Source organism: Impatiens glandulifera, chromosome 3, assembly GCF_907164915.1.
Source record: "Impatiens glandulifera chromosome 3, dImpGla2.1, whole genome shotgun sequence".
Taxonomy (NCBI): Eukaryota; Viridiplantae; Streptophyta; class Magnoliopsida; order Ericales; family Balsaminaceae; genus Impatiens; species Impatiens glandulifera.
In genome coordinates, this window is record NC_061864.1 from 5,971,171 (window position 1) to 5,995,180 (window position 24,010).

Below are 24,010 nucleotides of genomic sequence, written 5' to 3' on the forward strand. Positions count from 1 at the left end.
TTTTTATTTTATACAAGTCATAAATTCATTAATAATTAATACAAATGAGTGTAGGTGTACAGCTTCTAGATTCAATAAATTATTATAAATACATGAGAATGGTATAAATTAAATCAAGTTTAACTTAGGGCTTGTTTGATCTTTGCTTATTAGGGTTTTTTCTGGGTTTTATCCTAAAAAATCTTGTTTGATGAAATTTTAAAAAAACTAGTTTTTACAGTTAAAAAGTCAAAAATATCCTTTAGTTTTAAATATAAATTAATTTTATATAATTAAATAAAGGATAATTTTGATATTTATATATATAAAATGATTGATTAGATAGTTAAAATGATAGATGAAAGGATGTTTAGGTTTTAGGATAAAATCCTGGAAAAACCCAAAAAATCAGTTCATCAAACGAGCTCTTACTGTAAATCGTTTAACTATTTATAAGAATTTCAATTAAATAATAAAAACTAAGTGAATAGATTGCTTGCTAATAAGCAATTGAGATTTCAAGAAACGAGGAATATTTTAATTTTATCCATAATCGAGAAAGATTTGATGTCAATTATACTCTAACTATGGTAATTAATGAGAAATTAAACTCTAGCTAGTAAGATTAATATAATAAATATAAAAGTCAAAAGTTATTTTATTTTTATTTTTTAAGTGATAAATGTGATTCTTAAAAAGATTACGAGTCAGATTCTTTTAGTTCTTACTTTCAAATAAAATAATAATAATAAATGTTTAAAGTCGTATAAAATAGTTAGAGGTGTAAGTTAATGACTTAGTGTAGTCAATTAGAAACTCTAATAATAACAAAAAAAAATTAGGCAGTTGTTTTTTCAAATAGGAATACTTTAAGGGGGTGATATAAGAGAAATATATTTGTTGAAGGACGAATTTCAAAATATACTATTTTTTAAGGGCTGATTTATGTATTAGCTTAATGGAATAAAACATCATTATCGTACCATCGTGATTCGGAACTGCAGAAGATAAAACAAGACAATAGAATATGTATTTTCTTTTCTTTTTCCCAAAGAAAAAAAATAAGGTTCTTTCTTCAAAATAAAAAGTGTTGCATGTGAATAATGTTTTTACTTTTATTAATTAAGAAATTTAGTACGAATTTATAGAATAGTAAGTTTGATTCAATTTATAATGAGCATATTTGCTTTACTTTGTTTAATTTTTTTTAGATATATTTAATTTAATCTCTTCAACTTAAAAGAGATAGAGAATCTAGAGATAAAATAATGTTTAAACGCAAGATGTGTTTGATTATAATTTTTTTCTTAGTTTATTACGTAAAATTACTGTAACATATTGTTACTTAAATGTTAAATGAAAAAATTAAACACTCAATCAAACACACCCTTAATTTATATTGTTTTTATTAAAATTCAAACTTTAAAAATCTAACCTATTATACATAAAATTGTCATTTTAATTATTTAGTTAATTGTATAATTAGAGATAAAGGACACATGTTAAAGAATTAAATAGAAACGAGATGTAGAAGAAAAAAATGGTAATGTAATGCAGCCTTTTTAAAATAATTATTATATTATAAAATTATTTTTGATATAAAATTAGTGATTTTTGTAAATGATGTGGATGTAAAGATTTTAAACAACTGAATTGAATTAGTCTTCACACAAATATTTTAATAATTAAATCAACTAAGAACTCAATGCTCATGTCAAATAATACTTAAAAAAAAACAGAAGAAGAAAAACCCATAAAACTAAAATCAAATAAGCTTATTGTGAAAATGTTAAAAAAATTATTACATTTAGATAGGGTGTTCAACCGGTCGATTAACCGGTTAACTAATCATCCGATTTTACCTCTTATTTTACAAACCGGTTAACCGATTAGTATTGGTATTGATTTTATCGATTTTAAAACTATTGGTTCTGATAAGTGGTTAAACCGGTTAATCGATAATTCACTTTTTTTTAATTAATTATTAAACTTATTAAATAATTTTTTTAAAATCTTTATTTGTGACATACTTTTATGTTATTCTCCATTTTTTTTATCTATATTATAATATAATATATTGTAATAATATTTCATACATATATTTAGAAATATTTTATAACATATTAATATATTATTTTTAAACTAATAATTATATAAATTATATATTTTTAAAAATAATTCTATACAAATTATAATTTAAAATTAAAAAAAACATATATATTATTAAATATTATTTATAATATATTTAGAATTTACAAAATAACTAATATAAATATATGTGATTAAATTATTACCGATTTACCGGTTAAACCGTTAGATATATAATTTAACCGAAAATCGAACCGTTTAACCGGTAAAAAACTGATTAATTCGGAACCGTTAAAACCGATTAATCAATAAACGATAAACTATCAATTCGGTTAGGTTATCAAATTTTATTTTTTTTCACAACTCTGCATTTAGTCAAAACGTTACTAAGTTGACAACATTTTAAATGAGGTCAATTTCTTTTATCAAGTCAAATATAATTTTATTTTTGTTATTATAATTTTTTTTATCATACTAAAAAAGGCATTACCATTTATAAATGTAATTTTTTTATTTTCTGAATATTGATAAACATTATTTATTTTTTAATAAAAGAGGTTTTATGTCCTCAAAAGAGAGAGATGACATTCATTTAATCATTTTAACTTAATGATAATGATATTTTTTTTAAAAATTTAAGAATATTTCTGATCATTATCATTTGAGCTATTTTAGTTGGTTGATAAATATTTTTAACGAATTAATTTAATTGCAGAACCACATTACCTAATTTATTGTTTGTTAGATTAGAGAATTAAAATTTATTTTTATAATAATGTTATTTTAAATTATTATTATCTATAAAATTAATAGTTATTAAATTTAAATATTAATTTTATTTTGTATTTTATTATTAATATTTTATTACAACATCACAGTCTTTCTTTCTTTCAAAATCCAAAAACACTCTACTCATCATTTAAATTATTTAAATAATTCAAATTAATTAAATATTATTAGTTTTCTTTTTTATTCATTATATTAATTTTATTTATTAACAAAAATATATTTTATGTTAAATTATTAATTTTATTATTATATATAAATATCTTTTTAATTATTTTACTTAAAAAAAATAAAAATTAAAAAATATTGAATTTTGAATAAAAATTATAAAAAAACAAGTATTATTTTTTTAAAATATAACCATAATCAAACATCATTTAATTATCTCTATCAATCCATCTCTAAATTAATTAACTAAAATATCTTTAATTTCCTTTTAAAAAAAAATATTATTATAAATCAATTATATAATTTAATTCATTAAATAAAATAAGATATTTTAAAAAAGTAAAATTATTTTTATATATTAATATATTTTATTAAAAAATACATAACTCTTTAAAATCATCTTCAGTATTTCATTAAACTCATATCTAACAAAACCATATCCTTCTTGATAGAAGGAAAAATAAAATAAAAGCCCCACAAACAACCCGTAAATTGTCCTGTCTTATGTGTTGTCACCGTCTCGTGACACACGTGCTTCATTTAAAGAAAGCTAAAAGTCCACTTTATTAAAGAAAAGGGTATACATATATATATTATTATAAAAATATAAAATAGATTGAACGAAGTTATTTCCTTTTTATATGGGGGTGATAAGGAGAAAGAGAATTGGGGAGTGGGAACGAGGATGTGTCATAATATTATTTGTTTGAAAAAAAGATAAATGGAGGAGAGAAGATATTTTTTTTTTTTTTTTCCGACCAAAATCAGATTAACGCCCCTTCAAAACTCCCTCCACATACCTGTTATTCATAATCATATTTCAATTCAAAACGCTAACAAAACAAAATAGATCAACTAAACATATACAGTGTCATATTTTTAATTAGAATTTAAATTATTTATTAGCATGCTATATAGGACAGCTTTAAAATTATATCTAAAAATTAAAATGTCAAATTTTATATTATATTAATTTTGTTGGTATAACATTTTATTTAACCATCCACCAAAAATTGTCATTTAATAACTTAATCATGAATAAACTAATATTAACAGTAGTTTCATTAACTGTGATTAATATATTTAAAAAAAAAATGTGATGATCGTGCCATCTACTACTGGTCATGTATGAAACAACAATGGGAAAGTGCTAAAAGAGTGCTTGAAAATGTAGACAGAACTACATCTGTTTACATTTTTATAATAAATATTACTATAAAATAAAATACTTTAAGAATTGTATTTTGTAGATTTAAGAAAAATACTAAATATTTTGTCAAAACCTATATATATAAATAAGATATATTCCTCTGTTGACATAGTTCAAGTGACAAAATATGATGCATAATTAAATATTATTTTCCCACCCCCTCCCTCATTCCTCAATCAACTCTAAAATGACTTATTTAATCCTGCCACCTTTATATATTTACATTTCTTATTTTATTTATTTTAGGACGGCGGTGAAGCGACTTATTATTAAAAATATTATGTTTGACTAATTATTAATATATAATATTATTAAGACTTATTATTAAAAATATTATGTTTGAATAATTATTAATATATAATATTATTAAATAAAATATTATGATTATATTAATTATTAATTATTATTTAATAGATAATTTTATTTATAAAAATATTAATAATTATTAATATTATGTTTGACTAATTATTAATATATAATATTATTAATTAAAATTAAAAATATTATGTTTGACTAATTATTAATATATAATATTATTAATTAAAATTAAAAATATTATGTTTGACTAATTATTAATATATAATATTATTAATTAAAATATTATAATTAGACTAATTATTAATTATTATTTGATAAATAATTTTTGTAAGTATTTTAATATATATATATATATAATTAATATAATAAAATATTAATTATTTATATTTTATTAAATTATTATATATTTCAATATTTAATATATTTTAAATAATTATAATATAAAAATAATAATATTTTGTATTTTTAATTAAATAAATAAAGTTAAAAAAATATTAAAAATTAATTAATTAATTATATTTAATAAAAACACTCAATAATAAAATAAAATAAAATAAAATAAATAAAATAAGAAATGTGTAAATATATAAAGGTGGTAGGGATAAATAAATTATTTTGAAATTAATTAAGGAGTTAAGCGGGAGGTGAAAATATGAGAGGGGGTGGGAAAAATAATTTGCAATAATTGTTAAGTTATTAAAAATAGAATGACAAGAGCGGCCCAAATGTCTGGCTGGGCCGGCCCTGAGCAATGTCATGTGGGTCCTGCTATGCTAGTAACTTCAAAAAAATAAAATTACTTAAACCTTCTTAAATTACATAATAATTATTTTTATTTAAGATAACATGTGTTTATTGTTTGCTTTACACATTTAAAATAATAATAAATTACTTTTTTTGTATCAATCTCAAAATACATTTTTTTTTTAATAATTATTAGTTTATTATGTAATAATAATTATTATAATATGATATTTTAAAAAACAATAATAACTACACGAAGATATTTTATAAATAACAAGTGAAAACTACCATGATGATAGTTATTATTTTTATTTATATGGATAGAAATAATTGTTAAACTTTACAATTGATAATTAACAGTTTTAAAATGATGAGCAAAATATAACATATTCATAAATTTATAACAAATATTAATTTAAATTTAAAATGTGACATATTATCGTTTTATTTAAATAATTAATTTTATGATTAAACTAAAATAGTATTTCAAATTTAAACATCATAATTTATAAATATTAATAATATACCATAAAAAAACTGTGTAAAATTAATTAAATTATTTAAAAAATAATATAAAACATTTTAATATTTTATAAATTAACAATTATCACACACATATACATATATATATATAATAATAATAATAATAATAAAATAATTAAACATAAAATATCTGTATAATTATCATTCAACCAAAATTACCTATATTCAATTTATATAATTGATCCAAATTTGTATTTGACTTGATTGCAAGAATGCTTGCATTATGAATCAGAGCTAAAAAAGTTTGTAATGATAGGCAGGCAGCAGTTTACGAGAATTCATAGATCAATCTTATTTGACAAACAGTCACCTAACAACATTCAAATCCTACCACTAGACTCTGTCTCTTGCGCAGCAACAAAGAGTGACCCTCAGAAAACAACAACAATAACAAAACCATTGACCAAATTGGACATCGATACACAAAAACTTAACCGTGCATGCAAGAGCCTCCTTCCTTACGATACAATCCAGCCCAACCACACACTGCTTTTAAGTTCCATCATCTGCTTTTAAGTTCCGGGTCCCTAAACACATAAAGAGAGTCCAAATGAGACCGATTTGTAGGACAACAAAAATGATTGTACGAAGAAGCATCATCATCACACCTTTCGATGTGATCGAGAATAAGGAGCCTCGGTCCTGGAGGTATCTTCACATCCCTAAGAGCACTGTAAGAATATATATACTAATGTCAGAAATAAGAAATTCAAAAGAAATTAGGCGGACTCAAAAAGATACTAGCCTGTCAGTCAGCAATGGCAAGGTGTTGTCTGTTAGCATTCCTTTCTTGAAATTCCTCTCATAATTTTGGAGGCCTAGAGTTGTCAACATGTTTCTAGTTTTTGCGTAGTTCACGTCTTCCTTTACTGGCTGAGAGAACTTCTGCCCAATCTGTCATAATATATAGAAATTCCATTATGAATTTATGATCTGCCTCACACGAACTATTAACCTTCCACTAGAAGGAAGAGAGCCAAGTCAAACAGGATCTCCTAGGCATCTTTTATTTCCCAGAGATAAGTTTACTACAAAGGAGAACGTCGGTTCACATATGATTTTGTAAGTTCTAACCAAATTTTGGTAATATCTTGTAACAATAGAATAAGGGAAATATCATAAATAGTAGAGATATGGCATGATTCAGTTATGAATGAATATGGTTTTTCTATGCAAATCTTAAACCTCTAGGCATAGAAGCTTATGAGAAGACATAACCAATAGACAAAAAAACGCCAAACCCTTGCATAGAAAGAATGAAAGAGTTAAATAAGGGACAAATTATCTACATTGCCACTCTTCCTGAACAATATAATTAAAACACTAGACAAGTTAATGTAATAATGGATGGGGGTAAATAACTTCATAAGTTACCTTGAAAAGTCCACCTTGAACAAGCGCAAAGAAGAGGCCAGATGAAATAACATTTGTGGCCTGATTTGGACCACCCACACCACTCACTAATGAGAACATGGCTCCCGATCCAAAAGCAGCCACCATACTGCGAAAATAAAGGCAAATAATCTCAGAAATATGTGCAAGAACCACATACAAAATCCAATCAAATAAGCTGGAAGGTCGCACATTAATTGACAATTAAGTAAGGACAATATGTTTGATTCTTGTAGAGGAAAGACTAAATACATGAGAGCCAAAGTTTTCTAATTGCCTAAACAATCAATAATACTCTAAACGAAAAGCTTAATGTTCAAAAGGAATTACCTGGACTGCACATCCTCTTTTCCTCTTATTCTTTTCAAGACACAAGATATACCAGCATTCACCCCTGTCATGACCGCGAAATTCCGTGCTTGTATCAATGGACCCCCACCTAAGGCCTGAGAACAAGTACACAAAAAATAGCCAACTTTTATAATTTGTGGATCAAAACAGTACTAAATGGTGCTTTCAATCTACTGAAGTATCTTTGGAATGAAAGAAATACAATACAACTAGTTAACAGATTAGAAAAGAAGTTTGAGCCAGAGGCATTTGTTGCAGCTTTTAACATCAGAAACAATAACAAGTTCATCCATAAATCAATTGTCTTGAGTGAATTCCCAGCAATAAACAATAGCAAGTCCATCCATCATATTTGGACTATTTTAATTATGATTTTGAGATACATGAGGTCTGAAAGGGAGTGTTAATAATTGGGATAACATAAAGATGCAAAAATGTGGAGCATCGAAATGAAAGGTGTACCTGGGCTTGCTTGAGAGAAGCCATAGCATCAGGAGTGAAGGCGGCGACATTAGGAGGAGGGGTTGGGATCCCGGAGGAGATGTCGGTGGTGAGGGTACCCATGAAGCCACCCATGACTGCACCCTGGGCGGCGCTAGTGGCGGTAACTATAGCGGCCTCAACGGGTAAGGACTGCTTGGACAACCATTCCTTGAATTTGGTCTCGAGGTCCTTGAACTGCAACTGCAACTGACCAATTGGGTTCAGATTCTGGGTGTTAATCGTCATGACTCCTTGCTTTCCGTCTCCCATTATTCAAGAGCCTTCTTCTTCTTCCGTTTTCCCAACTCCAGGAGGGTTTAGTCTAATATGGATAGCAGAGTGAGTTGCTCTTATCTCCAAATTCGAAATTCCAACTTCACCCCTTCCACAATCCTCTTTCGATTTCGACCTAACCTAGCCGTCTCGTAGCCACAGGCCCACAAAAGGAAGAGTCGGTCTCATCTCGTGCCTTGTTTACCTTTTTCTGCCTCTGAAATTGACCTAGACTCATCTGACTCTTACCTCTGCTTGCCCGTTATTTGCTATTTTTTTACTGTCAAACTAAAGGAAATAATTAATATATATAAAAATATATTATTTTTTTAAAGACAAATATTATTTATTTAACGTTAACAATTATTAATTTTCGAGGGTCAAAATGAATTTTTATATGATGTTTTGAGTATCTAGTTAAATAATATGGCTAATATGTATAATGTTATTTATAGGTTTAACTAGTTTTAAATATCTTTCTATATATAATTTTATTTTAAATGAATCTTTATACATTTATTTTTTTTGTTTGAAATTGTTCATTATATATTTTTTTTATTATTAAAATTTCTTTTTATTACAATTTTTTTTAAATAGTACAAAATGAAGAACATAAGTTAAAGTATAAACGATTATTACTTTAGGATCGTTATTATAACTAACTTCAAATAATCAATCGCTAAGGTTTCAACTAGGTTGTGTTTTTTAAACTTATTTTGTCTTCAAATAAAATTATATTCATTTTCAATCTCAATTAATTATCACCGAGGGGATAATCACAATTTTGATATAAGTATTGTTTAACTGGTCTATTCAAACATATTTTATATCATATAATGTCTATTTATATTATTATATTTTAAAAATATAACTTTTGTACATATATTTCTCTAATTCAACATTTTTTTATCGTTTATATAATTTTGGAGGTATAACACAAACACACAAATTATGGTAATAGAGCAGTTCGGGGAGGAGAATGCATTTACCATCCCCGCCCCGTTTTTATTTCGGGGATTTTTTTAATATCATCCCCGTCCCGTTTGGTTTCGGGTAATCCTCACGGGGCACCGTTTATAATTTTTTTAAAATAAAAATTTATATAATTAAATTTTATAAACGATTTTTTTAAATATAATATATATATATATAATATTGAAATTTTATATTATTATAAAAAAATAAAGTTGCAACTCTTATAAAATTTAATTAATAAATAAATATATTGTGGCAGAATCGATGTGAGATCGAGGCAGGGGACATAAATATCATCCCCGCCCAATTTCCGTTCGGTTTTAGGGAAAAACTGCCCCCAAACGGGGCAATTTTGTTTGGTTACCGCGAGACGGTTTTAAATTGTCGTCCTTACACACAATATCTAATATGGAGGAGGATAATGAGTAACAACATAATCGTCGTCTTAGACTGTAATATTATTGTCTAAAAATAGAACATAATAAATGTGTCGTCGTTTGAGAATTGAGTTAAAAAACCATCCCCATAAGAAAGTAAAAATACTAAAAATATCATTTATTTTAAAAATAAAATTTTATTTTATTAATACTTTTTAAATATTTATAAATAAAAAAATTATCACCTCCTAAAAATTATTATTAAGTTATCCAAATAATCCTAATTTAAAGAATTTCTTGATCATTCTATATTTATTTAAAATTATTATTAGTCAGTGTATTTTAATTAATATATAATAATTAATTTATAAAAATTGAATAATGTATATAACATAGTGTCCAATTTAAATTTATTAAAAAAAAAAGACTTAATCGGCCGTAAATATAACTAATATATGTTTTGAATTAGTCTAAACAAGTTTAAGAGCATATTGTATATATTTCTGAAACTGAAGGGCGAATAAGATAATACGTCCGTCTTCGACGTTTTCCCGGTTTCTCCTTTAGCGCTCGCTCTGATCTACACTTGCAGTTGAAGAAGATAGGTGTAGGAATATTACAACAAACAAGCCGACTCTCTTTCTCTGACTTGTGTCGTCAAGATCTAGGGTTTTACAAGTGCTTGAGCCTTAGAGTACAGAAGAACAATTCCTTTTTCTGGAGACATCTGCAAAAAATGAGTATTCCAGGAGATGAATCACCGGACTGGTTGCGCACTTTCAAGCCTCAGGTGTGTGTGTGTGTGTGTATTTTTAATCTCTTCATCATGATGTCTTATGTAGCAACAATTTAACTGTTAATGCAGGTTAATTAATTCGACGTGAACTTGGCTAATTTGCATAGATGTCAGTATTTTAGTTGCGCACTATTTTCTCTCCTATTTACCAATTAATGAACTTATAGTAGATGTGAAATCTCTTTTGTTGGATCATCAACTGTAACCGTTTGATATGTTATGCTCATCGAGAAATTAAATCATGTGTTGAGAGCTAATTTTATGAATTTCCACTGGTTGATTAGGGTTCCACTCTGTCAGTTATGCATCTTTCATCTGATTCGGAAGCTTCTGGTGACCATTCTCTTGGTGAAGATAGAAGCACCGATGATAAACCAGTGTCTGAGGATATGGTTGTTGCAGATGACCACAAAGAGTTCTCAGTCAAAAAGGCATCAAAGAAAATGCAGTCTCCAAATAAACGTGCAAAATCAGCAAAGTTAATCTCGGAAAAGAAGACAACGGAGGATCGTCCTAGCAAACCAGGTAGATGTTACTATTGTGTCAATGATTGAGTAGTTCAACATAAAATGCTTATTGAGTTCTTCCTTTTCCCAGTCACATATTTCAGAATTAGATTTTTGATCATATTATAGCTGGAATCTTAAGTCAGACTTGTATACCTTTAAAGATATAAATTTGTTGCCTTATGGATAACAATGTAGGGATGGAGAATGATCCAAAAGCTGTGGGAAAAGAAGAGGAATGCACTGAAAACAATGTACAGGCCATCTTTCCAAATTTTCTTGCTTATTATGTGTTGTCATTGAGGAAATTAAAAGAATAAGAGCATGCTCTGCTCTCTTTCTTTGAAATTAAATGATACTGATTACATAGGAAAGTTCTGTATATACTACTTGCTATTTGGTCTAGCTTCTATAAATTTGGGACTTCCTTATCTGCGAAGAGCTATGTTATATACATCATATATAATATCAATTTAACTAGATAAAATATCATAAACTTATTCTACAACCATCTATGGACCAATCGTATACAAGTTTTAGGGTCAATCCTCATGTTGTATTTCCGATTTTTTCATGACAAATCTCTTTTTTCTGATCATATTATTATGTCTCTGTCCTGATTTCACCTCACACTTCAGAATAGGTGTATTTAAGGGGTGTCCATAGTAGATTAGTGCCAGGGTTCATTTTCCATCTTTAACCTAGCCCTAGTTATTCCTCATATCAGCGTGGTCTCTCTGGAAAACAGACAGATGGACTCAAAGGAGAGTCCAACACAGGATGTCAACTTGCATTAGAATAGATCACCAATTCAGTGTTGGTGTTATATAGGCTCGGGGAACCCATTAGGAGGCTTATGCAGAAAAGAACATTGTTTGGAATGTCTATTTAAAGAGTAATATCTTCTACACGACAAGATATATGCCTGGAATTCAGTTGAAGGGTTTATTTATTCTATCAATTTAAGATGACTTGTGGTAGAGTTGTATAATGTGAAAAGGATTGCAAATGTATCGAAGCTTTTCCCAGTACCACTCGTATTCATATTCTGATTTATGTATTGTATTTTCCTAAACAGGCCCAATCAATTTGGGCATTGTCATCTGATTCCGAAACACATGACAGTCCAGTGCGGGGAGCTGGTACAAGTAAATCGCCAAAAGTGGAGCTTAAAGTGGAGGAGACAGTTGCAGTTAATAAGAAGAAGACTACAAATAAAGTTACCGAGAAAGGTATGATCTTCTGACATGCATACAAGAGGTTCAAGCTTCTCTGCAATTACCCTGTCATGCTATGTCTATTTTCTTTAGCGGAGTCTGTGTTAGTATTCAGTGAAGTGCGAAATATTAAACAAGTTGCTGCAAGTTTTAATGTAACACAATTTTGTTCTTTAAATACATACATTGGTAGTCATCTCATTTTCTGTAACAGGCATCTCTCTATGTCTCTACATATGGGTTCTGAATCTTGTAAGTACTTTTTCATTTATAGGAAATGATGATGATCCAGCTGTAGCAGTGGAAGAGATTACTGGAAAGCATAACAAGTCTGATGTAAGATTTTTTTTGAGTCATCACACAGATGCTTTCATTAAGCCGCTGTATAACCTTTATAAGATGTTATATGTGTAGTTTTCTGCAAGGATACCATTAGTGCTCCCTGAGAAAGTCAACCGTTTAAAGGTATACAATAATCTGGAGCTAAACTATTTAGTAAGAACTCTGATTAGAATTACACTGATAGTAGCAATGTGACAGGATATTATGTGGTGCAGGCACTTGTTGAGTGTGAAGATGATTCCATAGATATTAGTGGTGATGTGGGTGCCGTTGGACGAGTTGTTATTTCAAATAGCTCATCGAGAAATCACGAGATGTTGTTAGATATGAAAGGCACGTTACATAGATTTCTGAACAGCACAACTACTGTGAAAAAAATGATTTTTTACATATAATCATTATCTGAACATATATGTGTCATTGGCTGCAGGAACCATGTATAAGACGACCATAGTTCCCTCCAGGACATTCTGTGTGGTAAGTTGTTATGTTTCTGTAGTTATGTATCGTTTATTTATAGCCTTAAAAGCATCAGTTACAAAATATTTGTCAGTATCATCTTCCTTTCAACTCCTATAGTTCTTTTTGCAACATCTTAACATGCAAGACAACAATATATAGCTATGCTCATTGATGTAGTTTTTTTTTTAATTTTAAATAAAGAAGTGGATTATGGGTTAACTGACTAAAATATCCTTTCAATTTAATATATTAAAATGTTATAAAGAGTAATATGATTGATGATGTAAAGGTAATTTATTTTGCTTAAATCCATTTCAAGCAAGCCCTTATTGTGAAAATTGGCTTAAGCACCACTTTATTATTCTGTAGGTAAGCTTTGGTCAATCAGAAGCAAAGGTTTGTCTCCATCAGTATTATATTTTCACTGTTTATGGCTCAACTGACTAGACAAGATGCAGGATATAAGTCTTATTGAAATCGAACAATTCTTTTTATCAGATAGAGGCCATCATGAATGATTTTATTCAACTGAAACCTCAATCAAATGTTTACGAGGCAGAGACAATGGTTGAAGGTTTGTTTGTTTGTTTTGTCGTTGTTGAGGTTATAGTTTTGCTTCATCTGATTTTGGTATTCAAAGTAGTTACTACCTTCCTTTCATTTGAGAGCAGGAACACTAGAAGGTTTCTCATTCGATTCTGGAGATGAATCTGATAGGGTGCCTAAAGCTGTTCCAGACCAAAATGAGGAAACGGAGAAACAACAAACCAACAAAAAAAGTAGAACAAAAGCTGAAAAGCCATCAGCAGTATGTGTTCCATATTACCTTTAAATATTGTGTTTGGGGGAGGGCTTTATGGAATTGATTTTCTTGTATGTATAGGGTGGTCCTCCAAAGAAAAGAGCTAAAACAACAGGAAAGCCAGTTAAAAAGGTTAAAAAGAAAACGCAGGCTTCTACAAAGAAAGGAGGGAAGAGCAAGAAGTAATGACTCAGAAATGAATCTATCGTCAATGGCAGGCAGCATGAACGATTTAGAACACGACAATGAGAAGCCTAAAGTTCTTTTTCACTTAGCGCAGTTCCTCCACTCCTGGTTGCAAGACTTTTTATAATTTTTCTTATCACATTAAAACTTTTCATTTGGTAATGTTGTTTTAGGATTTGGTTACAGAAAAAATAGGAAAAAGAATAATTAAAATGTTTGTATTTTCTAAACATTATAAAGTGGCATTTGTATTCGATTTGGAAATTGTATTTGGTGTACTCAAGTTATTCAAGTATGAACATCTTATATGTTTATGTTGATTTTCTTTTGTATTTGCTCCATTGCTCATTAATTGAATCAATTTTGGTTGATAAAATGTTTTTTAATTCTTAATTAAGATTAATCAAAACCTCTTAAATATCTCACCCGACTTATTCTAATAATGAAAGGCCTAATTTTACTATTTACACATCAACAACAGTGCAATTGTTTCTTAAGTATATAAATAAAAGAGATGATCCATGACATATATGGAAAAGAGTGAACTGTTTTTATTACATAGAATCTTGAAAATTCTATCTTGGGGACATTGTATAACACATATATATATAATGGGATAATAGTATATTATGACAATTGAACAAGACCAAAAGATAGTGGGGGATGGGGCCTAACCTCCTAGACCAAGGTCTAGGGTAAATCACTAATGAACCAACAACTTGAAGTCATAAATAGGGTCAAGTTTCTTACAGAATGAAGAAATCAGGCTCAAGACTTTAACCTAATCCAACCAACAATATATATCCATGATAGACTATTGAAATCCCCTTGTTCTTCTTGGTCAAACCAAATGTATGTTGTATGGATAGGCCAATTGATGTGGACTGTGAATGAGGCTTATCATATCATCTAGCTGAATAGGCTGCAGCAACCACCAACCAAGTGTAGAATTCCTGGAATTCTCAGCCAGTTCATCATCAAGAACCGATCATCTAGACATCTGTCATCAGCTCAATTAATATGCAGTGCAAAGTGAAACATCAGCAACACTGCTAAGTTCACCAATAAGAAGAGTTATCTGGTCCCTGGAACAAAACAACAAGAGATTGATGAAATTCAGAACATTGCATAAGTTTATTATTATGAAACACACACAATAGTAAGCAACAATCCTTATATATCCTGCATGATCAAGAACAAAACAAAAAAAGAAAAAGTCACTAACCAAGGTCTACAAACCAAAGTATGTGCATGGATAGGCCGATTTGATGTGGACTATGCATGAGGCTATCATCATCTAGCTGAATAGGCTGTCGCATTCCTGGAATTCCCAACCAGTTCATCATCAAGAACCGATCATCTAGCCATCTGTCATCGGCTCAATTTATATACAGTGCAAAGTGAAACATCATCAACACTGCTAGGTCTTCCCCTTTTGAAAGTTCACCAATAAGAAGAGTTCTCTGGTCCCTGAAACAAAACAACAAGAGATTGACGAAATTCAGATCATTGTATAAGTTCAATATTATGAAACACAAACAATAGTAAGCAATGATCCTTATATATATCCTGCATGATCAAGAACAAACAAAAAAAAAAGAAAAAAAAAAAGTCCCAGCTCCTAGCCCTGCAAAACCAACATTAATCATGTTTAGGACCTAGCTTTTCACAAACAAGAGAATTTAGTTGGAATATAAGAACATAATATGATTATTTCAACTGCACACAAACCAACTATGCCCTCTATTTGTACTGGGGAAACCTGTACTGCAGGAAACAAAATTCCAACAAGTGAAAACAGATAAAAAAAAATAATCCGAAACATCACCATATGCATCTCTGCTGCATTATTTGCAGAGAATGCAAACAAACCAAAAGAAAGGAATTCACAGTTCAAATATGAAGCAGAGCAGGTAATTACGAGTTAAACAAATAAGCAGTAAGTGGAATAGTTATAGATGAGAATGGAGATACCCTCATAGAAGAGGTATTTAAGTAAGTCCAAAGTAGAACTGACATTCAAGTTTATCTAAGGATACTACTACTACTATTACTATTACTATAGTGTACTAGACTCAGCAAAATGGGAAAGGGTGAAACAGAATATAAAAGCAGAGCAATTGGGGGTGGAGAAAAGGCTAATAATATTGTCTAGTTCATATCCATTACATCTCCAACTTGACTGCAAACTGGAGAAACTGCTGTAAAGGACCTCTCAAAAGGAGATGGATTGAACTGAGAATCACGGCTACGCTTAAACGCAAATGAGGTGGTGGTATCGAGGGTTTCGGCATCGAGCTTCCTCCTGACACCTTTGACCGCCTGCTGCTCAGCCGGTGTTAGAGGGAATATCTGCTTGCTAACTCTGCAAAGGGAGCTGTGATTATCATACAGAATCCTCTGGTTACAGTTTTTATCACAGATGTGAGTCTGCCCTGTTAGTCTGCAGCGATACATGTTTCCACAAACGTGTTCGTTTCCACACTTCCAATCACACTTGTGAACATGGTTTGAAGAACCATCTTGTCCAAGAATACTCGACAGAAAAATAACATTCGTGGGCACGGAAGCTACCATAGATTTTCCAAATACCCCCTCCATTGATTCTTCTTCTTCGCTCCCAAATCTCTGCAGATCCGATCACGAAAACAACGTGAGAGATTATTCGCCGCATGTGAAAATAAGAATAAACATTGAATCTTATATTTCAGATTCAATTTGTATTTATTCTCTACCTGCGCTGATGTATAAGTCATAACGAGACAGATCTGACAAACAGTTACCAGATTAATGCAATCAACAATCATAAACACTGATTTTTCTACCACAGTTTAAGTGAATCTCGATGAATAGAAGAAATCATGAAAGGTAAGCCGTAAAAAAAGGTCAAAATTCCTGGAGGAAGAAGAGAGAGAAGAATTACTTACCAGTCACACAGAAGAAGCAAACAAACAAAAAGAGCGATTCCACAGCTCTCTCTCTCCTCTCTCTTTCTCTCTCTCTCTCTTCTCAGCTGCTAAAAAGATGGATTGGGGAGGAAGATGAAAGGGAGAATGGGATCTCTATTTATAGACCAATGTTGGAAGTTATGGTCATCCGTCGGTTTCGACAAATATCATATTTTATTTTCAATATATTTAATTACAATATCAAATATTAATTATTATTTCAAATGTCATATTTTTAGTCATATTGATTTTAAGTTAAAATTAAATAAATACAATACGTCTTATATAATTTGACTTTTCAAATTAAATAAATTTAGAAACCAAACAAGCCCCTAATTGTACGCACTCCATGTAAACGAATCTTTCCGCGATTGGACGACACGCACACTTGCATCACGTGCTAGGAGACTCTCTCTCTCTCGCCCTCTTTTATCCAAACTTCATACCTACCTAACCTTTACCTACCTGCTGAAATCTTTATTGATTTTTGCTTATTTAAATTATTTCTTATTTGATCTATTGTTTTGTTTTAGATTATGATAGTTACAAATATATTTATATTTTATAAATATTTTTTATCAAATAAAATTTATAAGTTAATTTTTTTTCTTTCAAATAACTGTTTTTTAAGTCTAGTATCATAAAAAAAATTATCAACTCGGATATATTTATTTAACATTTTATATTTAATTAGGGACCTCAATAAATAGTTAAATAAAATTAAATTAAATATATATATATATATTTAATTTTATATTATTTTTTAACCTTAAAACCTAAATCTCACTTTTATAATTTCAAATAAACGAGATTATTTAAATAACCGGATCATATAAAGTCAAGGGGTTTCAAGTTTGAACGCATAATATAAGCACTATCATTAGATCTTGTTTGATCTGTGTTTTGCTAACTAATGTTTTAAAGCTTGTTTGTTGTGGATTATTATAATATTAACATTTTAAATCATAACTTAATCTATTAATTACAATATTTATTTATAATATTTTAAATATTAAATAATAACAGTTTTATAAAAAAAAAATATTAAATAAGTTCAATATTTTAGTTAATAATTTAATATTTAGATTTTTATAATAATATATTAATTTACTTTCCTTGTACGGATTATGAATTAATGATTTTTTAATATTATAAAGGATAAAGTAAGAGTTATTATTTTAAAAAAATCTCAAAACACAAATAAAATATTCTACTAAATTGTTTGATTTGTATAGTAATTAATAGCTCAATTTTTAGCAAAAATAAAATAAAATTAATAATAATATTTCGATTATTTTATTTAAAAATTTTAAATAGCCAAAAATAATTCAAATAATCCAGATCAAACAAGACAATAATATTCCATTAATAATTTAATAAAAAGAATGATAAATAATGATGTTGATTTATTCCATTAATAATTTAAATAGAAAAAAGCATTTACAATCTAATATTAGTTTATTTAGATCGAATCAGATGGTCTACATCAAACAAACAATGCATAGACATTTTTTTTTTGGAAATTCCTTTCATGAAAAACAACACCTTATTTGAATATTTATGAAATAATTAAAACAACTTAAATATTTAATATTTCAAACTCGTAGAAAGAATAAAATAAATTTCTATATTTGTTTGATAATATCAAGATTATATTTAAGAGTGATATTGATTTGTTTAAATTTCAAATAATCCACACTTCTTGGTTTTTTTTCACTAAAATTTAGTATATAATATATATTTTTTCAACAATTAATTAACTAATTACTAAAATATTTTTTATTTTTATAAATTTTAAATAAAAAAGATATTATAGTAACAAAAAAAACTTCGAAAAATTTAATTTTTATGAAACTATTTTTTTTATTTACTCCAATTACTGTATGCATGTCTAAAGAAGATTGACCATGTTATTTTGTGGCAATACTAATAAGAATTGAATCCTTAATCTAGCATATCATATATATGACGACTTATCTTAACTGTCCCAACAATACTGATTTCTTTGTTTCAAATAAAACGTTGAATGAACCGACCGACCGAGTCATAACTTAAATCAAACACATTTCATATGATCAAATAATAAATTAAGATGGTATATGCTATGTGACAACAGGTCTCATTTAATATGCAAGTAATCCCACTTGTATTATTTATTAAACATCATTTTCACTACTCTCAATTTGTTTTGTCAAATAGATTTAAAAATACATCTTAACTACTCTCAAATTGTTTGGTTTTATATATAATAAGAGTGAATCGTTTTAACCCCATTAATCAATTAGTGGATGGATCGATCTAATCTAATCTAAGTCTTGCTTCTGAGCAACGCAAGCATTTAATTTTGAGTAAAAACACAGACACGTGTGTCTTTGTGTTAGAATGAATTATTAATCTTCCTTCAAACACCATCACCGATCGTTGTGTTTTATGTTCTTCAACAAGTCAAATAGCCTCTGCCCATGCCACGTAACCCTAACATTTACTTTTTCCTTCTTCATGCATATGGGTGTCCCTATATTTATTAAGCCCCTAAGATCTAATAAGACTATCTATCTACTTCTTCTTCGTAAAAATGGAGAAACAATCACTCTTGGATTTCTTGTTGGTTCCTGGAGGACTCTTAGCATTAGTAGCTTATCACATCTGGCTCCTCCGCCAGGTTATCAACCATCCCACCACCACCGTCATCGGCATCAATTCCATCAACCGCCGTTTATGGGTTCACGCCATGATGGATCATGACCACGACTTGTCCAGAAACAACAACAACGGCGTATTAGCTGTACAGACATTAAGAAACAACATCATGGCATCCACCCTCTTAGCCTCAACAGCCATCATGCTAAGCTCAGTCATTGCCGTCCTTATGACACACAGCACCGGCGGTTACCGTCCATCATCCACTCTCTTCTTCGGTGACACCGGAGATCGCATGCTCACCATCAAGTTCTTCTTCATCTTGGTCTGCTTTATTGTCACCTTCTTGCTCAACGTACAATCCATAAGGTATTACAATCACGTCGGAATACTCATCAACGTCCCCTGCAAAAACATTAACCTCAATCACTGGACAAAGGCAGAGTACGTCGGAAGGACCCTTAACAGGGGGAGCTATTTCTGGTCCTTGGGGTTGCGTTCTTTTTACTTCACCCTCCCTTTGTTCCTCTGGGTATTTGGCCCTATTCCCATGTTCATCAGCAGCCTATCTCTCCTTTCTTTGCTCTACTTTCTGGATGTCACAACACCTCCAGAGATTCAATCTTCTGCTGCTGCTGCATGACTGTTTGTTCTTTACTGACAGAGAAGAAGAAGAAGAAGATGTTTGGATTTCAACTCAAGTTGAAATCATTCCTTTTTCTTTTTTTTCAAGAATAAGCATTTCCTAGTTCTAGTCCTAGTCCTAGGCCTTTCATATCATATATATAATCTTTAACTTGTGCCAATAAAGATAACATTAATGCCAGAATTCAAATAATGGAGAGTCTTTATTTAATGAAAGAAACCAAAAGAACATCAAATTTCTTCCTTTCATGGTTTGCACATACACATGTTGTTAAATGTGAAAAACTTCTTCTTTTGATCATATTGGAAACAAAAATAATACAGAGATCTACAGATCATTCATTACCTTGGTTGTTAGTGGTAGTGACTAACTTTAGTGATCGTTCTTCTTATTAGGACTTTGAAGGGAAAATACAGGCTCCCCAAAATGATCTGCATCATACGATTTTGGTTTACTCTTTCCTGAATCAGCAGGACCAACTTCTAGCGCTCCGTCGACGGTTTTATTATGAATCAAGTTTTTGTATATGCTCATAGCTTGGGCCATCATGCTTGCAGGATTAGATACTGAGGCAGGAAGAAGTAATGTAGTACCCTATAGTGCAACACAGATAAAATATGTCATGTTCGGGCAATATTAAAAGATGCATTTCATCTTCCTTCAAAATCTCGCTATTTTTACCTCTTTGGCAATCTGACCAAAGGCGCCGATATATTGCTCAGCAATTCTTAAGCTTGCAGCCTGCAAATGCATGGCTAGTTTAGCTTCCATAAAAAGTATTTTATCTTTACAGCAATCATTATAAGTTGTAATTCACAGAAAGTCCTTTTTCAGAAGTGGATCCTAAGAGAAGGACTCACCTCCACGCCACCGCTTTCATTTAGGGCTTTAGAAACCATGTCAATTCCTTCGGCTGTTGCCCGTGCTTTAGCAAGGATAGCTTCTGCTTCTCCTGATTTGATAAAAAAAAAACGGAAACATTAGATTCATTCTTAGTATGAGACAATTTTCCAATCCACGAGGAACTAACCTTGTGCTTTATTGATATTCGACTGTCTAAATCCTGAAAAAATGAGATGGATACATATAGAGGAAAGGAGTCAATAAGTTGAATAAAAAATACTTTGAGCAAAATTAAATTAATAAACTCATTACACCAACAAATGCATATGACTATGTTAAATTTTATAAAAAATAAAGTTAGGGTAATTTGATATTTTGTTGATGATTTGAATGATGATGGGATAAGGGGTTATTTGATAACCCTTCATCAAACAAGGCCTAAACATCAAAGTTACACATGCTAATATTTGATTTATCATCAGAAAACAGAATGTGTAATTATAATGTTGTGCTGCATATCCCAAGTTCTCAACTGTAACTATTACATCATTATCACATATCCAATTTAATACTGTAAAGGAATAAACGGATCAAATCTTATAATTATTCCTATCTACATCATATGATGTCAAATATGTATATTAACTGGGTAATAGACTAAGAAGAATGGTCAATTCCATGTTTGAAAGTTCACTGTGTTACACATGCATCAGTTTCCATTTAGCATAGAAAACATGAGCACCATAAACAACATTTTAGCACAATTGAGTGAAGATGTTAAGTTACCTTCTGACTCAAGAACTTGAGCTCTCTTTCTGCGCTCAGCTTCTGCTTGCATCTCCATAGCAGCCCTTACTCCCTTAGGTGGAGATATATCCCCTAAATAATGAAGATAACATATATTTTTTATGAACATTTGCTGCAGAAGGATTTATGAAGAAAAAAAACAGTTTAGTTCAACACTGACTTATTTCGTATCGAAGACACTTTAGCCCCCAATCTTTCGCAGCTTCATTGATGGCAACCTGATTTGAGAAGCAACTATCACCTTTGTCAAATACTTGTCATATTCAGCAACAACTTATCACATTAAACTAAACCTTAATTTCACAGAATATTTAAGCCATTAGCTGGATAATTAGAAGAATTAATAATATCTCCAAACAAATCATGCATAGTCCAACCATTGGCATCAATGAAGCTTCAAGTCTCGATATTAGAGAAAATTTGCATAACAAGTTGCTCATAACTTTTCATATGGAGTCACTTATCACAAAATCTACGTCAAATAGCAGCTTACTCCTGATACAAAATTATTTGGAGATCAACTTTTACTACTATCTCATATACAAGTGAACCTTGTAATAAAAGCAACAAGTATAGATTATTACTCTATTCTTTAGAAGATAATTTTTATTCGCAAATACATTATACCTTCCTTTTCAGACTGCTCCAGAGACTTCACTCGGTATTGGTACCTCATCTATGGTATGCATTCTATTTACAGTGAATTATTTGAAACCCAAGATAATCAACATGAAAGGAGAAATAAAAAGAGCACTGATATAGCATATTGATGGTGCAAACAAACACTATTTACATGTTTTTTTCACATTAATAAATTTGAATAAACAAGGATTTCATTCATACTATTGTAGTATGCTACCTTTCTGATAATACAAACCAATATAAGAACACTAGTGAAGGCAGGTATAATCTATCTACAAGTGAAATCTCACCACTATTTTCTCGTTCAAAGTGTCTCTTTCCTCAAACGTTTTGTCAAGCGTGATCTTACCAAGCTCACTTCGCATTGTTGTCTGTGCAAGCTGAATAACAGCATAGACAGGGTTCTCAACACCATATGATGCCAGACATGGATCGACAATCTATATCCAAACAAGATAGATAAACAGAGACTCACTGCATTAACCAACTGACTGGACAAAATGAAGTGATAATGAATTAAAATAAGGAAGGAACTCTACCTTAACATACAATACACCATCAATTAAGATATTGACATTGTCCTTGGTGATAGCTGACTGGTCTGGAATTGTAATTGCTTCCTCCTTCAAGGAATGCACATAAGCAATTCGGTCAACGAAAGGAATAAGGACGTGAATTCCAGGAGTCAGCGTCTTGACATATTTTCCAAATCGCTCCACTACAAATGCCTTCTTCTCAGGAACTATACGGACTCCCCAGTTGATAGGAGGAGATATTTCATACCTATCCTCCATCAGCAGAAAATCAATACAAATAACTAAAATAAGATTTAATTGGCAAGTAAATCTTGAAAGAAATAATGAATGCAGGTTTTACCTCTGAGAAGGATCGCGACTAGTGCGGAAATTGCGGACGGAGGAGGCTAGCGTGGATTGCCTAAGAATGGATGAGAGTGGAGAAGGTGAAATCGCTCTTTGAGGGACGAGCAACGGCTTGATCTGTTTAAGGATGGATCTCGATCTACTGATACTCATTTCGGAAGAAGAAGAAGATGATAGAAACAGAATGCGCGGGCAGAGAGAAAGATGAAATGGAAATCGCTTCAGTTCAGGCAAATGCAAAGCCCTAACAAACCCCCTTTCGCCGAAATGAAATGAAATTGCAATTTCTTGTTTTTCAAATAAACGTGAATTCTAATAATAATACTAAACCCTCCTCCAAGCAATTCATTTATTTTTAATTTTTTTTTTTAAGGAGTCGTCTATAGCCTCGATGACTATATAGTAATACTTGATTTTCTTTTACAGAAAACAGAATTATTAATTAATTTTTTAATTAAACAAGTTTTTGTAACTGGTTTTATTTGTAAAACATATTCTAATATCCATTCAACAAAGAAGATGGCCTTCCCAGTTTCCACAATTCCACCTAAATACTTTTTGTTTTCTTCTGATTTCTTAGTAGAGGTGACTTATTGGGCACATCA

At 29.9% G+C, this 24,010-nt stretch overlaps 5 protein-coding genes across 9 annotated transcripts; 2 read left to right on the forward strand and 3 right to left on the reverse strand.

The window, feature by feature from the left end:
* Positions 1 to 6,091: 6,091 nt before the first annotated feature.
* On the reverse strand, positions 6,092 to 8,499 carry LOC124930724 (chloroplastic import inner membrane translocase subunit HP30-2). Its single transcript, XM_047471071.1, has 6 exons — positions 8,042 to 8,499; positions 7,559 to 7,674; positions 7,211 to 7,337; positions 6,582 to 6,730; positions 6,445 to 6,507; positions 6,092 to 6,363 (listed from the first exon to the last, which is right to left on the reverse strand). The coding sequence occupies exons 1-6, from the start codon at positions 8,330 to 8,332 to the stop codon at positions 6,339 to 6,341; spliced, it is 771 nt and encodes a 256-aa protein (XP_047327027.1). The 5' UTR covers positions 8,333 to 8,499; the 3' UTR covers positions 6,092 to 6,338.
* Positions 8,500 to 10,247: 1,748 nt separating this feature from the next.
* LOC124931223 (DNA-binding protein BIN4) lies at positions 10,248 to 14,284 on the forward strand. Of its 3 annotated transcripts, XM_047471648.1 has the most exons (13): positions 10,251 to 10,477; positions 10,553 to 10,592; positions 10,768 to 11,008; positions 11,188 to 11,243; positions 12,068 to 12,221; positions 12,475 to 12,542; positions 12,621 to 12,671; positions 12,764 to 12,881; positions 12,979 to 13,025; positions 13,380 to 13,406; positions 13,509 to 13,584; positions 13,682 to 13,818; positions 13,894 to 14,282. In XM_047471648.1, exons 3-13 carry the CDS (start codon positions 10,786 to 10,788, stop codon positions 13,996 to 13,998), a joined length of 1,062 nt encoding a protein of 353 aa, XP_047327604.1. In that variant the 5' UTR covers positions 10,251 to 10,477; positions 10,553 to 10,592; positions 10,768 to 10,785; the 3' UTR covers positions 13,999 to 14,282. The 3 variants fall into 3 exon arrangements, with proteins under 3 accessions (XP_047327603.1, XP_047327604.1, XP_047327602.1); XM_047471646.1 differs by lacking the exon at positions 10,553 to 10,592 and having other exon boundaries at positions 13,894 to 14,281; XM_047471647.1 differs by lacking the exons at positions 10,553 to 10,592; positions 12,621 to 12,671 and having other exon boundaries at positions 10,248 to 10,477; positions 13,894 to 14,284.
* A 115-nt stretch (positions 14,285 to 14,399) lies between these two features.
* Positions 14,400 to 17,047, reverse strand: LOC124928590. 3 transcript variants are annotated; one of them, XR_007098563.1, is made up of 3 exons: positions 16,926 to 17,032; positions 15,224 to 15,468; positions 14,400 to 15,083 (listed from the first exon to the last, which is right to left on the reverse strand). XR_007098563.1 is itself a non-coding variant. In XM_047468828.1 (3 exons), exons 2-3 carry the CDS (start codon positions 16,752 to 16,754, stop codon positions 16,150 to 16,152), a joined length of 498 nt encoding a protein of 165 aa, XP_047324784.1. In that variant the 5' UTR covers positions 16,755 to 16,766; positions 16,926 to 16,943; the 3' UTR covers positions 15,918 to 16,149. The 3 variants fall into 3 exon arrangements, 2 of the variants coding, with proteins under 2 accessions (XP_047324784.1, XP_047324785.1); XM_047468828.1 differs by lacking the exons at positions 14,400 to 15,083; positions 15,224 to 15,468 and adding exons at positions 15,918 to 16,626; positions 16,734 to 16,766 and having other exon boundaries at positions 16,926 to 16,943; XM_047468829.1 differs by lacking the exons at positions 14,400 to 15,083; positions 15,224 to 15,468 and adding an exon at positions 15,918 to 16,626 and having other exon boundaries at positions 16,926 to 17,047.
* A 2,449-nt stretch (positions 17,048 to 19,496) lies between these two features.
* LOC124929020 lies at positions 19,497 to 20,229 on the forward strand. The gene has a single exon (XM_047469275.1). The coding sequence runs from the start codon at positions 19,522 to 19,524 to the stop codon at positions 20,227 to 20,229; it is 708 nt and encodes a 235-aa protein (XP_047325231.1). The 5' UTR covers positions 19,497 to 19,521.
* Positions 20,230 to 20,410: 181 nt separating this feature from the next.
* Positions 20,411 to 23,707, reverse strand: LOC124932148 (stomatin-like protein 2, mitochondrial). The gene is made up of 9 exons (XM_047472757.1): positions 23,401 to 23,707; positions 23,064 to 23,307; positions 22,815 to 22,964; positions 22,043 to 22,100; positions 21,862 to 21,954; positions 21,263 to 21,295; positions 21,093 to 21,184; positions 20,914 to 20,973; positions 20,411 to 20,826 (listed from the first exon to the last, which is right to left on the reverse strand). The coding sequence occupies exons 1-9, from the start codon at positions 23,556 to 23,558 to the stop codon at positions 20,605 to 20,607; spliced, it is 1,110 nt and encodes a 369-aa protein (XP_047328713.1). The 5' UTR covers positions 23,559 to 23,707; the 3' UTR covers positions 20,411 to 20,604.
* Positions 23,708 to 24,010: the final 303 nt, after the last annotated feature.

Coding starts and splice junctions, on each gene's coding strand:
- LOC124931223 (XM_047471646.1), top strand. CDS start 10,424: ATGAGTATTCCAGGAGATGAATCACCGGACTGGTTGCGCACTTTCAAG. Junction 11,009..11,187: donor GGATCGTCCTAGCAAACCAG/GTAGATGTTACT, acceptor ATAACAATGTAG/GGATGGAGAATGATCCAAAA. Junction 12,882..12,978: donor GATGTTGTTAGATATGAAAG/GCACGTTACATA, acceptor CATTGGCTGCAG/GAACCATGTATAAGACGACC.
- LOC124929020 (XM_047469275.1), top strand. CDS start 19,522: ATGGAGAAACAATCACTCTTGGATTTCTTGTTGGTTCCTGGAGGACTC.
- LOC124930724 (XM_047471071.1), bottom strand. CDS start 8,332: ATGGGAGACGGAAAGCAAGGAGTCATGACGATTAACACCCAGAATCTG. Junction 7,338..7,558: donor AAAGAGGATGTGCAGTCCAG/GTAATTCCTTTT, acceptor TTATTTTCGCAG/TATGGTGGCTGCTTTTGGAT. Junction 6,364..6,444: donor ATTCTCGATCACATCGAAAG/GTGTGATGATGA, acceptor TTATGTGTTTAG/GGACCCGGAACTTAAAAGCA.
- LOC124932148 (XM_047472757.1), bottom strand. CDS start 23,558: ATGAGTATCAGTAGATCGAGATCCATCCTTAAACAGATCAAGCCGTTG. Junction 21,296..21,861: donor TCAAGTTCTTGAGTCAGAAG/GTAACTTAACAT, acceptor TCATTTTTTCAG/GATTTAGACAGTCGAATATC. Junction 21,185..21,262: donor GAATATCAATAAAGCACAAG/GTTAGTTCCTCG, acceptor TTATCAAATCAG/GAGAAGCAGAAGCTATCCTT.
- LOC124928590 (XM_047468828.1), bottom strand. CDS start 16,754: ATGACTTATACATCAGCGCAG. Junction 16,627..16,733: donor TGACTTATACATCAGCGCAG/GTAGAGAATAAA, acceptor TCGGATCTGCAG/AGATTTGGGAGCGAAGAAGA.